This window comes from Zootoca vivipara, chromosome 2, assembly GCF_963506605.1.
Source record: "Zootoca vivipara chromosome 2, rZooViv1.1, whole genome shotgun sequence".
In the NCBI taxonomy this organism is placed as follows: Eukaryota; Metazoa; Chordata; class Lepidosauria; order Squamata; family Lacertidae; genus Zootoca; species Zootoca vivipara.
The window spans coordinates 80753907-80767530 of NC_083277.1; the positions used below are offsets into that span (position 1 = coordinate 80753907).

At 41.7% G+C, this 13624-nt stretch overlaps 1 protein-coding gene across 1 annotated transcript; it reads right to left on the reverse strand.

Annotated features, from left to right (window-relative positions):
- Positions 1-1891: 1891 nt before the first annotated feature.
- CCNG1 (cyclin G1) lies at positions 1892-13240 on the reverse strand. The gene is made up of 7 exons (XM_060271738.1): positions 12966-13240; positions 10777-11040; positions 7415-7668; positions 6967-7036; positions 6783-6881; positions 5126-5321; positions 1892-3595 (listed from the first exon to the last, which is right to left on the reverse strand). Exons 2-7 carry the CDS (start codon positions 11038-11040, stop codon positions 3585-3587), a joined length of 894 nt encoding a protein of 297 aa, XP_060127721.1. The 5' UTR covers positions 12966-13240; the 3' UTR covers positions 1892-3584.
- Between the last annotated feature and the right edge of the window lie 384 nt (positions 13241-13624).

Sequence of the window (13624 nt, forward strand, 5' to 3'; positions counted from 1 at the left end):
CAGACCAACACGGCTACCTACCTGTAACTAGTTTCAATAGGGTTTGCCCTGCAGCTTCCCCTCTTGCCGTTTGAGAAACTCCGGCCCAAAACGTCATTGGGCATGCAGATGTACTTGCAATATTATTTTACTCTTCAGCTCTTGTCTGTACAGTACTGCACATAAAGCTTTAAATGTTTAGTTTGTAAACATCTTTTTTAATAAGAACATAAAATGTACTTCTTATGCAGTCAAGAAATGGTATAACAGTTGCACCCCATTCTAGAACAGCTGTGAAGAACCGGTGGTTCTCCAGGTAGATACTGTTGGAATCCAGCTCCTATCAGCCAACATTGCTAATTGTCAAAGATGATGGGAACTGGTCCAACATCAGCTGGAGAGTCATAGGTCCCCCACCCTAATATAAAGTAAGTGCAGTATCATTTTGTTTCCTATACAGTCGTACCTTAGATCTCAAACGCCTTGGCTCCCGAACAATTGAAACCTGGAAGTGAGTGTTCCGGTTTTCGAACCATTTTCGGGAAGCCAGACATCCAGTGCGGCTTCCGATTGGCTGCAGGACGCTCCTACAGGATACTCCTGTAGCCAATTGGAAGCTGCGCCTTGGTTTTTGAATGGTTCCGGGAATGCATTCTGTTTGAGAACCAAGGTACGACTGTATATACACAGTGAAATGAATACACTTAATTGCAGTTTGGTTGCCTCCTTAATAGTGTAGGCCCTACACGTTTCTTTTAAGTTCCCTGTGGAGGCAGTAATTTTCATGTTTGAGAAAGTCAAAATTTTCCATGAATTAATTTATACAAAATGCAGAAACTGGGATGTGCTTATAATTTCCAAGTTAAAATCTCTTTGCTGAAGCCCACTCCAAAAGCTCTGTTTTAGCTATTCAGTTGCCACATGTGCTGTATTTGTGTACAAATTGATCAAACCTCAGAGCAGCTTTAGTTTGTTTATATTGTGTTAAACATACACTTAGCTTCCATGTGGCTAGGGTGGGTGGGAAGCCTTTGTTGCTAAAAGGGTTACAGTAGTGTGTTGAACAAAGTTATCTTGTAAGCAAAAAAAAGACTTCCTCTTTGCTTGTGCACCCCATCTGCTCTGGGGGTTGGAGAAAAGTACCAGGACAGATGTTGGGGAGCGGAAGTCCTTGTACCAATGAGACCACTTGGTTTTATACAGCCCCTGTGTCTTGATCATTCATTGAGCTATGATGTTGCTGTATAGCAAACAAATTGAAAATTTTAATTTGCCTTGGGCAGCAAGAACTGCCAGAGCAATCTGCAAAAAATGAAAACTAGCACTTTTAGGATATGTGGGGATGACTGAAGAGCAGCCCCCCTTCAAAGTTTATTTCCACAAAGGAAATAAACTTTCATTTATGCAGTGGCACTCCACACAAATAGACCACTTTGTGCCTGGTGCACATGTAACCTAGACAGATGCTGACTACTCAATGACTAGTTTGGGTTTTAACTCCCTATAGTTGTTTAAGCATTTTTAAATCAAAGCTTTTATCCCCCCCCCCCGGCGGGGGAATCTCAGAGCTTAACTTCTCAGTTCACATTGTGTAATTCCAATAATTCCATTATTACTCCAGGTGCTACTGAAGGAATTTTTGTAATTCCATTATTACTGTTTTACACAATCCATTTGCAATTTGAAACACAATATGGGGAAGAGGCTTAGAGCTTTTGGCTCATTTACACATTGCCCTCTGCAGGACTTCTGTATGCCATGGTGCAGAAAAAAAGGGATAGGGAGCTCTTTGCCTAGCCACCTCTCTTCGGCTTCAAAATGTGGACATGGTACCGTAGGAAAGAGGTGTTTTGTTCATTTGCTTAAAGCTAATTACCTGCGGGATGTAGGGCAAAGAAATTCACTTGCACAATTCCATTTCAATATGCTTTATTGAAAGGCACACTGTTTCTTACAAGGCATAATGGCACTTGTTAACTAGTTGCAGCATTCCCTGACTCACACAGAATAGATTTCTAAATTCTCTCTCCACCCACCTCTATATCCAGATGGCAAAAGGCACATGTTAGGAGATATCAATGCATCAGTAAGTTTCATGGTATGGTCACTCGGAAACCAATGGTTTAAGGAAACATTCTATCACTTCATTTTGAGTAGCTTGTATTGAGGTAGAAGTTGGTATTGAAGCTCTAGAATACTTTATCACAAAGAGTTTTAGGCCAGCAGCTTCAACACAGGTAGAAATGACCATATACGTATTTAGACAGGCGGCTACATTCATTAATACAGCTACAGAATAAGTTACGAACCCAGTTAACAGCTGGAAGACACCTAGACTAGAAGTGGATGCCATTCAGAGTAAGTAATGTAGAGGTGATGATTCAGCCAAGGTAGGAAAGCTACTTCTGATGTACAGTGGCACAGGGTTTCAGTACATCATTCACAGCCTTATGGCAAAACTGCACTAAGCATTACTTTCCTTCATACTGTGCTCCCAAATCATCACTCCCAAGGCTGCTATATCCGCATTCAAGTGGCCACGATGCTAAAAAGTTAGCTCATGTTTTCTTCCCCACCTCAGCTGTCCATTTAAACTTTCCAATACTCATCGGTGGTATCTAGACCTAACTGGCTCACACTGGCATCAAGGGGACCTTTTCTGGTAAAACCCAGTCATTGCCACATTATGCAATCTTCTTCCAGAAACACTTTCCAGCTTAAAATAAAACAAGCTTATGTATGAGGTTTATAAAACCAACCTAACGCAATGTTCTACTGCAATCCACACCTCACATGTTTTAACCAGTCACTATCATGTTCCCCAAGATGTACCCAAGGACTGCCTTTCACACTTCCTACTTCCACACATTTTTAAACTGTTTAACTCAGTACAGACTTTGGACGAAGCGTCTCAGACAGCCTTTCTATTTTTAGGTAGTGCTAATGTCCCAATGCTTGACCTACATTCTTACCTCAGCTTAAGTGTCAGTGAACATTGTAAAGTTTCAAACTGTGTTTTTTAAAAAAGCAGACATTAAGCAGCATTTACACTTGTGCAGTGAAGTGGTGCTAGTCACATATACTTTACTTCTAATACCCTGGTGCTTAGAACACACTAAAAACATCATAGTTTAACTCAAACACTTGCAATACCCATCTGATTTAGTCTTGGCACAGACATATAATCCAGTTCCGTACTTTTAAAGTGCATCATTATTTCAAGAAGTTTCAGAATCCTGGATTCAGTTGGGACATTAAAGTTTCACTTGCTTAAACGTGGTCTGAACATGTTAAAAAGTCTGTGTAGAAATGTGTACGATCAAACACTAATGGTAGAATGAATTTCACTTTCCTCCAGAAGTCAGAATGAAACACTTGAATAGCTGCCATAGGTCTATCTATGCTTTAGGCTCAGGGATCATTCTGTAAGAGTATCTTCATTCTTCATCATCAGGGGTTAAAAACGAACAGTACTGATATAACGGGTAGCGACATTTTAAAATGAGCATGGATATTGGTTTTCAGCAGGGTTCAAGATATATCCAGCTGATTCTCTGCTCCAGTACAAAAGGAGATCCTAGCCAAATCTGCACTCCCATCTTCTCTTATGGATTCTCTGTAGTTAAATGAATAATAATAATAAAATGTTATTGCAAGGGGGAAGTAAAATAGTATGATTTAATCAGCACTGTTTACAACATTCAGTTCTCTTTTAAAAAAACCCCACTCAAAATCACAAATAAAAAAAACGCAAAATTCTTGCGAATCTCTCTAGACTTCTCTCCTTCCCTCCGTGGGTTCTTTGGTTAACCTTTTCAACTGCATATTATAAATCCTCCTCATTTTTTAGTCCTCCGTTGTATCCAAAGTTTATGTAACATTGCAAGAGTTATTTAAGACCTGCCAAAGAGTTCAAATGTTTACAGTGGCCTGTCAAATATAATATAAATTTCTCCCATTCTTAGTTGAAGTTTTGATTCTCCTGGTTTCTGATTTTCCCAGTCATTCTCGCCATCTCTGCATAGTCCAATCGTTTAGTCTGCCAGTCCGCTAAACAAGGTTCCTACAACATTCAGTTCTCAGTAAATAAGCAAGTTCTGCAGTGGGAAGATTGGCGAGAATTTCCCCACCCTTTCACCTTTCCGCTTGCAGGAGGAGCGAGTTTTGATCTATTTCAAAACCACGACTTAGCCTACCATGAAGACATTACTAATGGAAAGATGGCAGAAGTACATTAATGTGCACCAGCATTGCTTCCACACACACACCCCAGCCGGAACACACCGGAATTCAGTTCTGGCACCTCTAAGGCGGGCCCCATTGCCCTTCTAAAAGAACGAGGGAAGTGTTCATTGTGAGTTCTGGCACTTCTTTTTTCTAGAAAAATAGCACTGCACAACCATGATCATTCTGGTGGTCAACACTTTTACCACTGGGAAATAGGAATCTGTAGCCTTTCCGGTGGTCATTCCTGACCATTGACAGTGCTGGCTGAGGCTCATGGGAGTAAAACATCTGGAAGGCCACAGGTTTCCATCCTAATGCTACACTAGTTAGTACTTCAGAGGCAGACTGGCTACTCCTGCACCCACTTTTTGTGCGCTTGTGAGTGCTGTCAATATTTAAAGAACCTTCTTCCCTTTCTCCCTGAAAAGGTCAAGAGTGGAGCAGGTATGAAAGCTTTGATATTTAACTAGCACTGCTGACCAACCCACACACTATGACACAGACAAAACAAAAAATAAAAAAAATTCATTCCAGTAGCACCTTAGAGACCAACTAAGTTTGGTCATAGGTATGAGCTTTCATGTGAATGCACACTTCTTCAGATACACTGAAACAGGTATCTGAAGAAGTGTGCATGCACACGAAAGCTCATACCTATGACAAACTTAGTTGGTCTTTAAGGTGCTACTGGAATGATTTTTTATTTTTTGTTTCGACTACGTCAGACCAACACGGCTACCTACCTGTAACTAGTACTATGACACAGAGTGAGAGAGGGTCAGAAAGTATTTTTAAAATTATGCCTTGAACTTCTTCTAAACAAATTAAAAGTTAAAGAAAACCCCACATGCCATGTAGGCAACTTATTTAAAAGCGATTAAGCTACAGTTTTACAGAACCTTATTTCAAATTTACTCACCTTTTAGGAAACCACTTTCTGGGATGGTGGGAAGATGGGCGATTCTGTAGTAACTGTGCTTTAGCTGCCGTGCCGTGCGGCCGGACACAATCCATTTCAGCTTCTGAACATTTGGTTTGGAGCACTTGCTTGAGGAGTATTCCAAAAGGCACTTTGACACAAGCTCTTTCCAAAAAGACAGCTCTCTGCCATTTATCTGCCAGAAGCAAGTTGGAAAATATAAAAACTAATCAGTGCCACTGAGAAAGCAGCAACGCTTTGTTTGAAAGTCAGGTGTGTACTTGGCTTTCATGATAAATATTAGGAACCAAGCAAGCTGTTGCGATTGGCAGACAATAACATACAATTTGATCTGCCACCTGATGAATGTGCTCCATAGAGACAACATGTCTGACACCATCATTGTCAGTTTTTAGGTGCCAGGCTAAGATACTTTTTATTTACCCAAGCCTTTGGTAGTTAAGTGCGATGCTCATATTTTAGTAGGGTAGGGTAGGACTTATTCTTTCTGTGTTGCTGGGAGGTTCATTTTAGAAATTCTGTATAATAAATTGTTAAATTTCTGGCTTTAAACCAATTTTATCTGTAGTCTAACTTGCTGAATTGAATTGAGTGTTGTTGTTTCTTGTATAAAGCAGCTAACAAGCAACACTACTGCAGGTGGCGACCATTCTGAGCGGGGGTTCCATTCCTGACCCCCACATGCGCGGGCACAGTCCGCAGAAGCTATTCTGCCCTGTTACACCTGCAAGCACACCCATTCTACCCTCTTCTGGGTGCAAAAGGATCCGTGCATCAGCAGTTGCGCATCATCTGGATGCGTGCAAAATGGTCACCGCCTGTACTAATAACAATACCCTTAAGCAAGGTTTCAACACCACCCTGTGTATCAAGCTCCGACAAGTTTTGACATTCTTACTCACTTAAGTCTACACTCTGCCCCCTGACAACTGTCCAAACCAGGTAGTAATATACCCTGCTTCCCCAGGGAAAGATCTATCCCAAAATTTCCATTTTGTATATCGATAGGGGGTTGGGCTAGCAGATCTTTGAGATCCCCTCTAACCCAGTGGTTTTCAACCAGTGTGCCGTGGCACCCTGGGGTGCCTTGAATGATGGCCAGGGGTGCCATGGGCAACTCTGGCCTCTGTCCTTCTTTCCTTCTCTCCCTCCTCTGATGCCTTCTTGCACCTCTGCCTCCCCAAGGATTGCGCAGCTGTTTCTTGCAGCAGCCCCGACTACAAGCTCCCCAGATGAATGGTGCCTCTGGGGCTGGCCAGGGGGTGCTTTCCAGGCCCCTGTGGGAGGGGGGAAGCAGCTCCGAGACCAGGGGCAGCAGCAGCAGGAGAGGAGGCTGAGGGGTATTTGAAAAAGGGTGAGAGGCTGCCAGCTCTGCAGGCAAGGGGTGACAGAACTGGGCTCCTGAGCCCCACAGGGGAGCTGCAGAAAGAATGTAGTTGCTCAAGGGAGCCGTGGACCCCAAAATGCTGAAAACCTCTAAGATTCTATGGGATCTAATCATGCTGAAAACCGGAGTAGACAAAATCATTCATTGTACATAGTCTCTTATTAGGCAAGAGGCTCTTATCCATTAACTCAAGGCGGTTGGCAACAAAGAGATCCAATCTTCTGGACTAAGCATTTATCCACAGCCTACCTTGGAATGTATTTGAAGGTGTTCTATGGTGGCCTCCAATTCTGGCAGTTTTTCTTCTTCAGCTTCCAGGACCAATATTGAGAGAGCCAAGACAGATGGCTGAGGAACAGACAAAGCAATTCAGATGACAATCAATCCTCTCCAGGTTCTGCAGAATATCTGCAAGCACCGATCAATCAATCACCGAAAGAACAATCCTGCAGTGACATGCCTTGAGCTGGGCTTCAAGTCTCTCAAAATTAAGATGTTTCTTCCTGTCAGAAAGTGAGACCTAGTTTAGTAGATTCTCTGTCTTTGCAGACAAAGTTTACATGGCAAAGCTAACCTTACTAAACTTTGAACAGCTACAGAAATTTTAGATCAGTTTAGTAATATTCATTTTTTTATTTCTAATCCACCAACTCATATACATATATCATTAACACATCATAAAACTATGAAACCATAAAATACAGAAGAAATTAACAACACCGAAATGATCTAAAACCAGTTTCCAAGGTGACAAAATATCAAAATGCAGATTCCTCAGATTTCACTTTCCACTGTTCTCAAATTCCATCCAAGCAAAGACTTCCACTCTACCTAAATGGAACTGCCCATTCCAAACATGTTCTGAAAGGAAAACTCTCTACCTTTCATAGGTTAGGCTGCCGTGTAGGACCGAGTGATAAAGTTGCAGAAACTGGAAGGCAGTCGTTGCTTTCACTTTACCACACAGCTTCTCCAGAATAATCTCCTCCATTCTCATCAAGTCGGAAACTGTGAATCGGTACTGGCTTATTCTAATTAAGTCGGTGGCTAATGGAACATTCCTCTCTTCTTCTGTCGCTTTCACAGCTAGGTAGAAGCAGCTTAGCCCAACACAGCCCAAGTGTTTTGGCTGTACCTAGAAGAGGAAAGACAGTCAGAGATTAAGGGTTTTTTCTATCCAATGTGCAATTTCCTGAAGAAGTGTGCATGCACACGAAAGCTCATACCAAAATAAAAACTTAGTTGGTCTTTAAGGTGCTACTGAAGGAATTTTTTTATTCAATTTCCTTTGTTTTACTCTTAGGCTGCTAAGAAACAGCTAATCAGGAAGTAAATACCACTGTACTCAATGGGAGTTAAGACTCCACATCATAGGATTAATGAGCTACAAGTCAAACATTTTTATATGTGTAAAATGGTTTAGGACAACTTTCTGCACTCCTGGGTCAGATCTATCAAGATTCAGTATTGACTGGTAGGGGTTCCAGGTGGGAACCATTTCAGGATCTAGCTGGGAATTGAGCTGGAACCTTACACATGAAAGGCAGGTGTTCTGCCATTAAGCTGTGCTTCCCTGTAGAACTTCCAAAAGTTCTCCTTCTCCTCCCACCACCCGCAATAAATCATCTTAACTTCCTTGAGTGGAAAGTTCATTCCAAATATCCTTGCATAAGCCTACAGTCATCCCTTAAATAGAAATGGATGCTCAGTTAGCTCTACGCTTGGGGAAGCAAGGCAACTATTTATCACTCCCCAAGTACCCACTGTCATATACGTGTCTCAAATGTTTTAAAGTTATTCAGGTTCAGTACAGATAACCCCTGCCCTCTTGCAGAAAGGCAGTCAAGAAAGATTGTGTATGCCTGGCACACAACAGTTCGTTGCTTAAATACTTTTTATTTCTTTCAAAAAGGTACTATTTGCTTGTTTGACTGACTGCTCCTAAATGTCTCCTGGTTCAATTCTACAAGGTCTGTAACATCCTCCACCCCACCTGGAAACGTCCTTAAAAATATTTAAAAAACAACAGCAACCTGAATTTAATAATGAATACAGACATGATTTAAAATAGCGTGGAGAAGGGAGCTTGAGAATTGGGTCTTGCCCCCACCCACTTGCCATATGGTCTAGGATGAGTTGGTCATGATCAATTTGGTGCTCAGGCCAAAAATGGTAGGCCATACCTATGCTAGATGAACACATTTGCTTTTTGCGGTGGATGGAGCAACCACCAGCCATTTTGGACACCCCCACATAGCTCCAACAAGCACACCAGAAACAGAAGGTCCTGTGTGGGATACACTTTCAATCCACAACATTGTTCAAACTGCTCAAAAACAAGGTATTGGATAAGTTGCCCACTTGTGATACACAGTAGAAATTGGAGTTCTTGGTAAAGTCCAGAAGTAAACGAAAAATTGCAAGAACTCGGGCCAGAAAGGATAATTTCAAAAAATATTCACAAAGTTTTATTCAGGATAACTTCCAGTAAATATCAACATCAGGACAAGGCCCTGTTTCGATGATTCTTCATCAGCTGGAATGTAAAAGTTAACATAAATGTTTGTAATGAGAAATTATTCAACTCTTAAGATATAAAGTTTTAACAAATAAAAAGGACAGAGACTGTATTCAAATAAACATTACTGATATATCTTTGAGTGACCAACCTAACTTCAACCTTATAGTCTGCTTTCTAAATAAAGATTTAAACTGCTTGTAGCGTACAAAAGGCTTGTCTAAACTTAAATAAGAAATCCTCTTACAAAATATAACAATCCTTGTTACAGGAATACTTGTAGTTTTCTACAAACAGAGTTATAATACTTGTAAAAACAAAGGTAGCTTACCGAGGTTTCTTAGGTCTAAGTGTACCAAGTATGTTTGCTTTGCTAACTCAAATTGTTTGCAGCACTTAAATGATAGAGGAAACGAGGTTGCAGCAAAATTAAAGAGACAGTATAGCATTTAGGACTACAAGTGTTGAGATAATTTAAAGGCATATGGACATAACTAGGTTCAATGTTGTTACAAAGTACAAATTCGATTATAGGAATGATGTGAAGTCTAGACTATTGTTCAAGCCCCCTGGATGTAAAGTGTTGAAAAGATGAATAAATTTGGACTCCTGTTGGAGAAGGAGTCTGTCAATGTTCATACGTTGAAAGCGGGTTTGCGGCAATGTCCAGATTACAAAGAATGAGAAGTCATCTTCTGTATGTTTGTGTTGAGTATAATGTTCAACTAGTGGCGCCTCCAAAATGTGATTACGGATTCTGGAGCGGTGTTCACTTATTCTAAGTTTGATGGGTCTAGAGCATTTTCCAATGTACATTTTTTGGCAAGGGCAGATCCATGCATATATGCAGTTTTTTGTGTTACAGTTGCTAAAATGTTTGATGGTGAACTTAAACTTGGAGTGTTGATCAAAGAACTCCTTTACCTGTAAGGAATATTTGCATACATTGCATCTACCACGTTTGAAGTGACCTCGGGGAGAATCTTCTCTCGTTGTAGTTTTTGGAAGTATATCTGATTTCACCAAAAGATCTTTAAATTTAATTTCTCATTACAAACATTTATGTTAACTTTTACATTCCAGCTGATGAAGAATCATCGAAACAGGGCCTTGTCCTGATGTTGATATTTACTGGAAGTTATCCTGAATAAAACTTTGTGAATATTTTTTGAAATTATCCTTTCTGGCCCGAGTTCTTGCAATTTTTCGTTTACTTCTGCACTTGTGATACACAGCATCATCCTCGAATACTGAGACCTCAGAATTATATACATTCTGCATTTTAAGGGCAGGCACAGTCACAGCCTCACATCTCTTTTCAAGGCAGCTAGCAAATATACAAAAGACACAATGCAACTGGTGAAAGAGAGGCAACATTAAACTTGGCATGCAAGTTCAAGATACAGTTATGCATTTCATGTTGAAACCCAATCTCTACTCCTGCTCAAGAGGCAGGAGCAAAAGAAGCCTCTCAAACATGTGCTTTGATAGTTTTTAGTCTTTGAATGCATTCAGAATTGCTTGAATCAATGAGACAAGCAGAAGTTTCTGATGCTCTGAACCACTGAGACCTCCAAATCTGAATTCCAGTCAAGAGGATTTACATAGCATAACTGCATGCATGCATGTTGAATTGAATGCAACTCTCCTTGCAGTCAAAGCCTGTAAAGTCTATATGGTTATGAAGAGATGAATGAGCCTACAGCTTTGTTGTTCAAGACTTACCTTCATTTTTGACAGAAACCTGTCTAAGTAGTTCACTGCAAGAGAAAACGTCTCTGTACCAAAGCCAAAGAACTGAATTAAACTAAGCAGGTCCTTCACTTCAAAGTCTCGCAACCTTGCCGTCATCCGGAGCCCATTATCGTGAGCAGATTCAATTACTCTCAGGCCAGATAACTTTGGCTGACATCTTAACTCTTGATCCAGTAACACACTCAGCTGCCGCAGCAATTCCAGAGTCTCACTTGCTGCCAACGTTTCAATCATCTGAAATACAAGACTTGGGTCAGAGCAACTGCTTACAGCATAGCATTTGTCTGCAAATTCACAAAAGGAGCACATTTAATCCTGCCAAGGTAGACTATCAGATGCTATAGTGGAACAGCTAAGCAGCATGATGGGTTGCCTCATCTTAAATGAAAGCTCCAAAAGCCACCTTTGATGAGATACTGCAAAATACAGGGGTAGAGAGGGAACAGGTGGACAGTAGTGCCAACAACCCATGTGGACATAGTCAGAAGGGAGCAGTCACAGTGGCAGCTGTGGCATTCTGCTAAAAAAGGGGGTTAAAGTTTAAAAGGTTACAGACATTATATGCAAACACTATGCATACTCTCATCAGAATGTATTAGCGCTCTCTCAAAACAGGCCTAAAAAGATCAAATCCCCAGGGTTAAGACAATCTGTTTGTCAAGTCCACTGACTCAACTCCACATTGGAGCAGCAACAATTAGAGGGTACTGTGAGAGTCTCAAAGCCCAAGGGATTGTTGACCAGCGCTTGATATAAACAAAAGCAAGACAATTGGCAGGCTAATGCTCCCAGCTACACTGTGCAGACATGGCTGCTTTTAGGCCACATCACTCCCTTTTAAAAAGGCAGCAGTGGCTGTATCTGGACTGGAGTTGAAGATCAGCAAGGATGGGTTGCTAACAGCTGCTAAAGGATGAAGGGCATCCTTTCTAGCAAAGAGGTAATGATTTACTGGTGGGCCTCTTAATGGATGGGCATGTGTTGCCAACCCCCAATGAGTTTGTGATATTAGATTATTGCAACATGCTCCATGTGGAGCTGCCCTTGGATCTGGTCTGGGAAGCTTCAGCTAGTGCAGAATGCTGCAGCTAGATTGTTGAAAGACCTGTTCTGGCTTCCTAAATGCTACCAGGCAAAGTTCAAGGTCCCTGTAGTAGTGTGCAAAGCCCTTAATCACTTCGGGTAGTGATAAAGCGGGATATCGAATCCAAACTCTTCTTCTCTTCTTAAACCCCAGGATGCTTTAAGGACCACCTTGCCCTGTAGTGCTCCTTGGGTGAGTACTATTAAGCCAGAAGCATCAATTGAGTCAGGAGTACCTTCAGTGGGGAACTCTGTCCCATAAGAAGTTGGGGCAGGAACTGCCCCTTACCGAGTGTCAGACACTTGGCCAAAACTGTTTCATTTCTGGAGGACTTCGCACTCTGAATGCTTCCCAGATATTTCCCCTTATTCATCTTTTATTTCTTAGCAATGTTTTTTGGATTGGTTTTTAAACAATGACATAAATACAAAAACAGGAACTAAAACAGTTTTCCAGCAGTACATCTAATGGCTTTTGTTCTACCCATTGGATTTAGACATAAGCTTGCACATCCCCCTTTTATGAGATTTTTAAAAAGTTTTAAATGTTGCATATATTTCTATTCTATTGCTGTAAGCCGTTTTGAAACCTACATGGTGAAGAGCGGTATGCAAAGTTTAAAATAAGCAAACAATATTTAAGTGAAGTTGCAAAGGCTGGCCTTATGCTGAGGCTCTGTGTTCCCTGCGTGTAAAACAAGACCATCAATGGGCCGCCTGGAACCTGCTCCTTCTGCGACTATACTCCCTAATTTCAGAACTGAGTAGGGGACCCATGAAATGAAATCTGCACTTTTATATGGAAATCTAAATCTGGGTCTCCTCCCCCTCCCCTCTTTTAGTTTTGGTTCCATTTGGGGGCCTTTACGGGTGTTCATAGTGGAAAAAGCAAAGAGAACCCTGCAAAAGCATGAGGTCCCGCCCGCCTCTTGCGCCAGCGGCAGCACCTTCCTGCTCTGGGCTTTGCATGCCCGGGCTTGCCCTTTCCCTCTCCATCTCTTCCCTCCTCCCAAAAGCTGGTCTTATGCGTCAGAAACCTCCCACCTACCCATTGAAACCCCTCGCCTGTCACCTACCTTGTGACAGGAGAAATGACCAGGAGAAATGAAAACCAGAAGTTTGGGAAGCGCTGCTCCTCTCGCCCGTCCTCCTAACTCCAGGCGAAGTACGCGGAAATAAAAGATTGGCACTAAAAACAAATAAACTTGTAAACATTCTACAGAACTTCTTGTTCTAAAAGCATCCGTTTATTTTAAATAGCATTAGAAAAAAAGCAAAGAACTGGCCTTTGTATAAATAAGTTCTTCCATTTCTTGCCCAGCCCAGCCTTTTCTTCCTGCTGCTGCAAATATCTTCCACGAAGCTCCGCCTCTCTGCATATGTATAAAAGTGTCGCTCTCCTTCGATTGGTCGCTACTTTGACCTGATGGGCGAATCAAAGCTTCTCGTTCAGCCCCGCCCCCTGGCCGAGCAAGAGGAAGCCCATACGTAGAGAGAAAGAGTCGAGCGCGAGCTCCGGTATCCCGTTTCGCCATCTCTGTTACCGCTGGTCGAAACTTAGTTGGCTCGCCTGGCTTTGCGTAGGTTAACCAGGACTGCGGACAGGCTACAGAGAGTGGTGCAGAAAAAACCCCACTGCACAATCATTCCTTCAATAAATCTGACTGCTCAAAGGATTTCTGCATTAAGGACAGAGGATTAAAACCTCTGGAAGAAACTTGTAAGCGACTGTAAG

Bases quoted from the DNA above. Each gene is read 5' to 3' on its own strand.
- CCNG1 (XM_060271738.1), bottom strand. From the start codon at position 11,040: ATGATTGAAACGTTGGCAGCAAGTGAGACTCTGGAATTGCTGCGGCAG. The intron at 7,037-7,414 runs GTAGAGAGTTTT...ACTTTCTGACAG, and splicing joins GGCAGCCTAACCTATGAAAG to GAAGAAACATCTTAATTTTG. The intron at 6,882-6,966 runs GTGATTGATTGA...TCTGTTCCTCAG, and splicing joins ACTGCAGGATTGTTCTTTCG to CCATCTGTCTTGGCTCTCTC.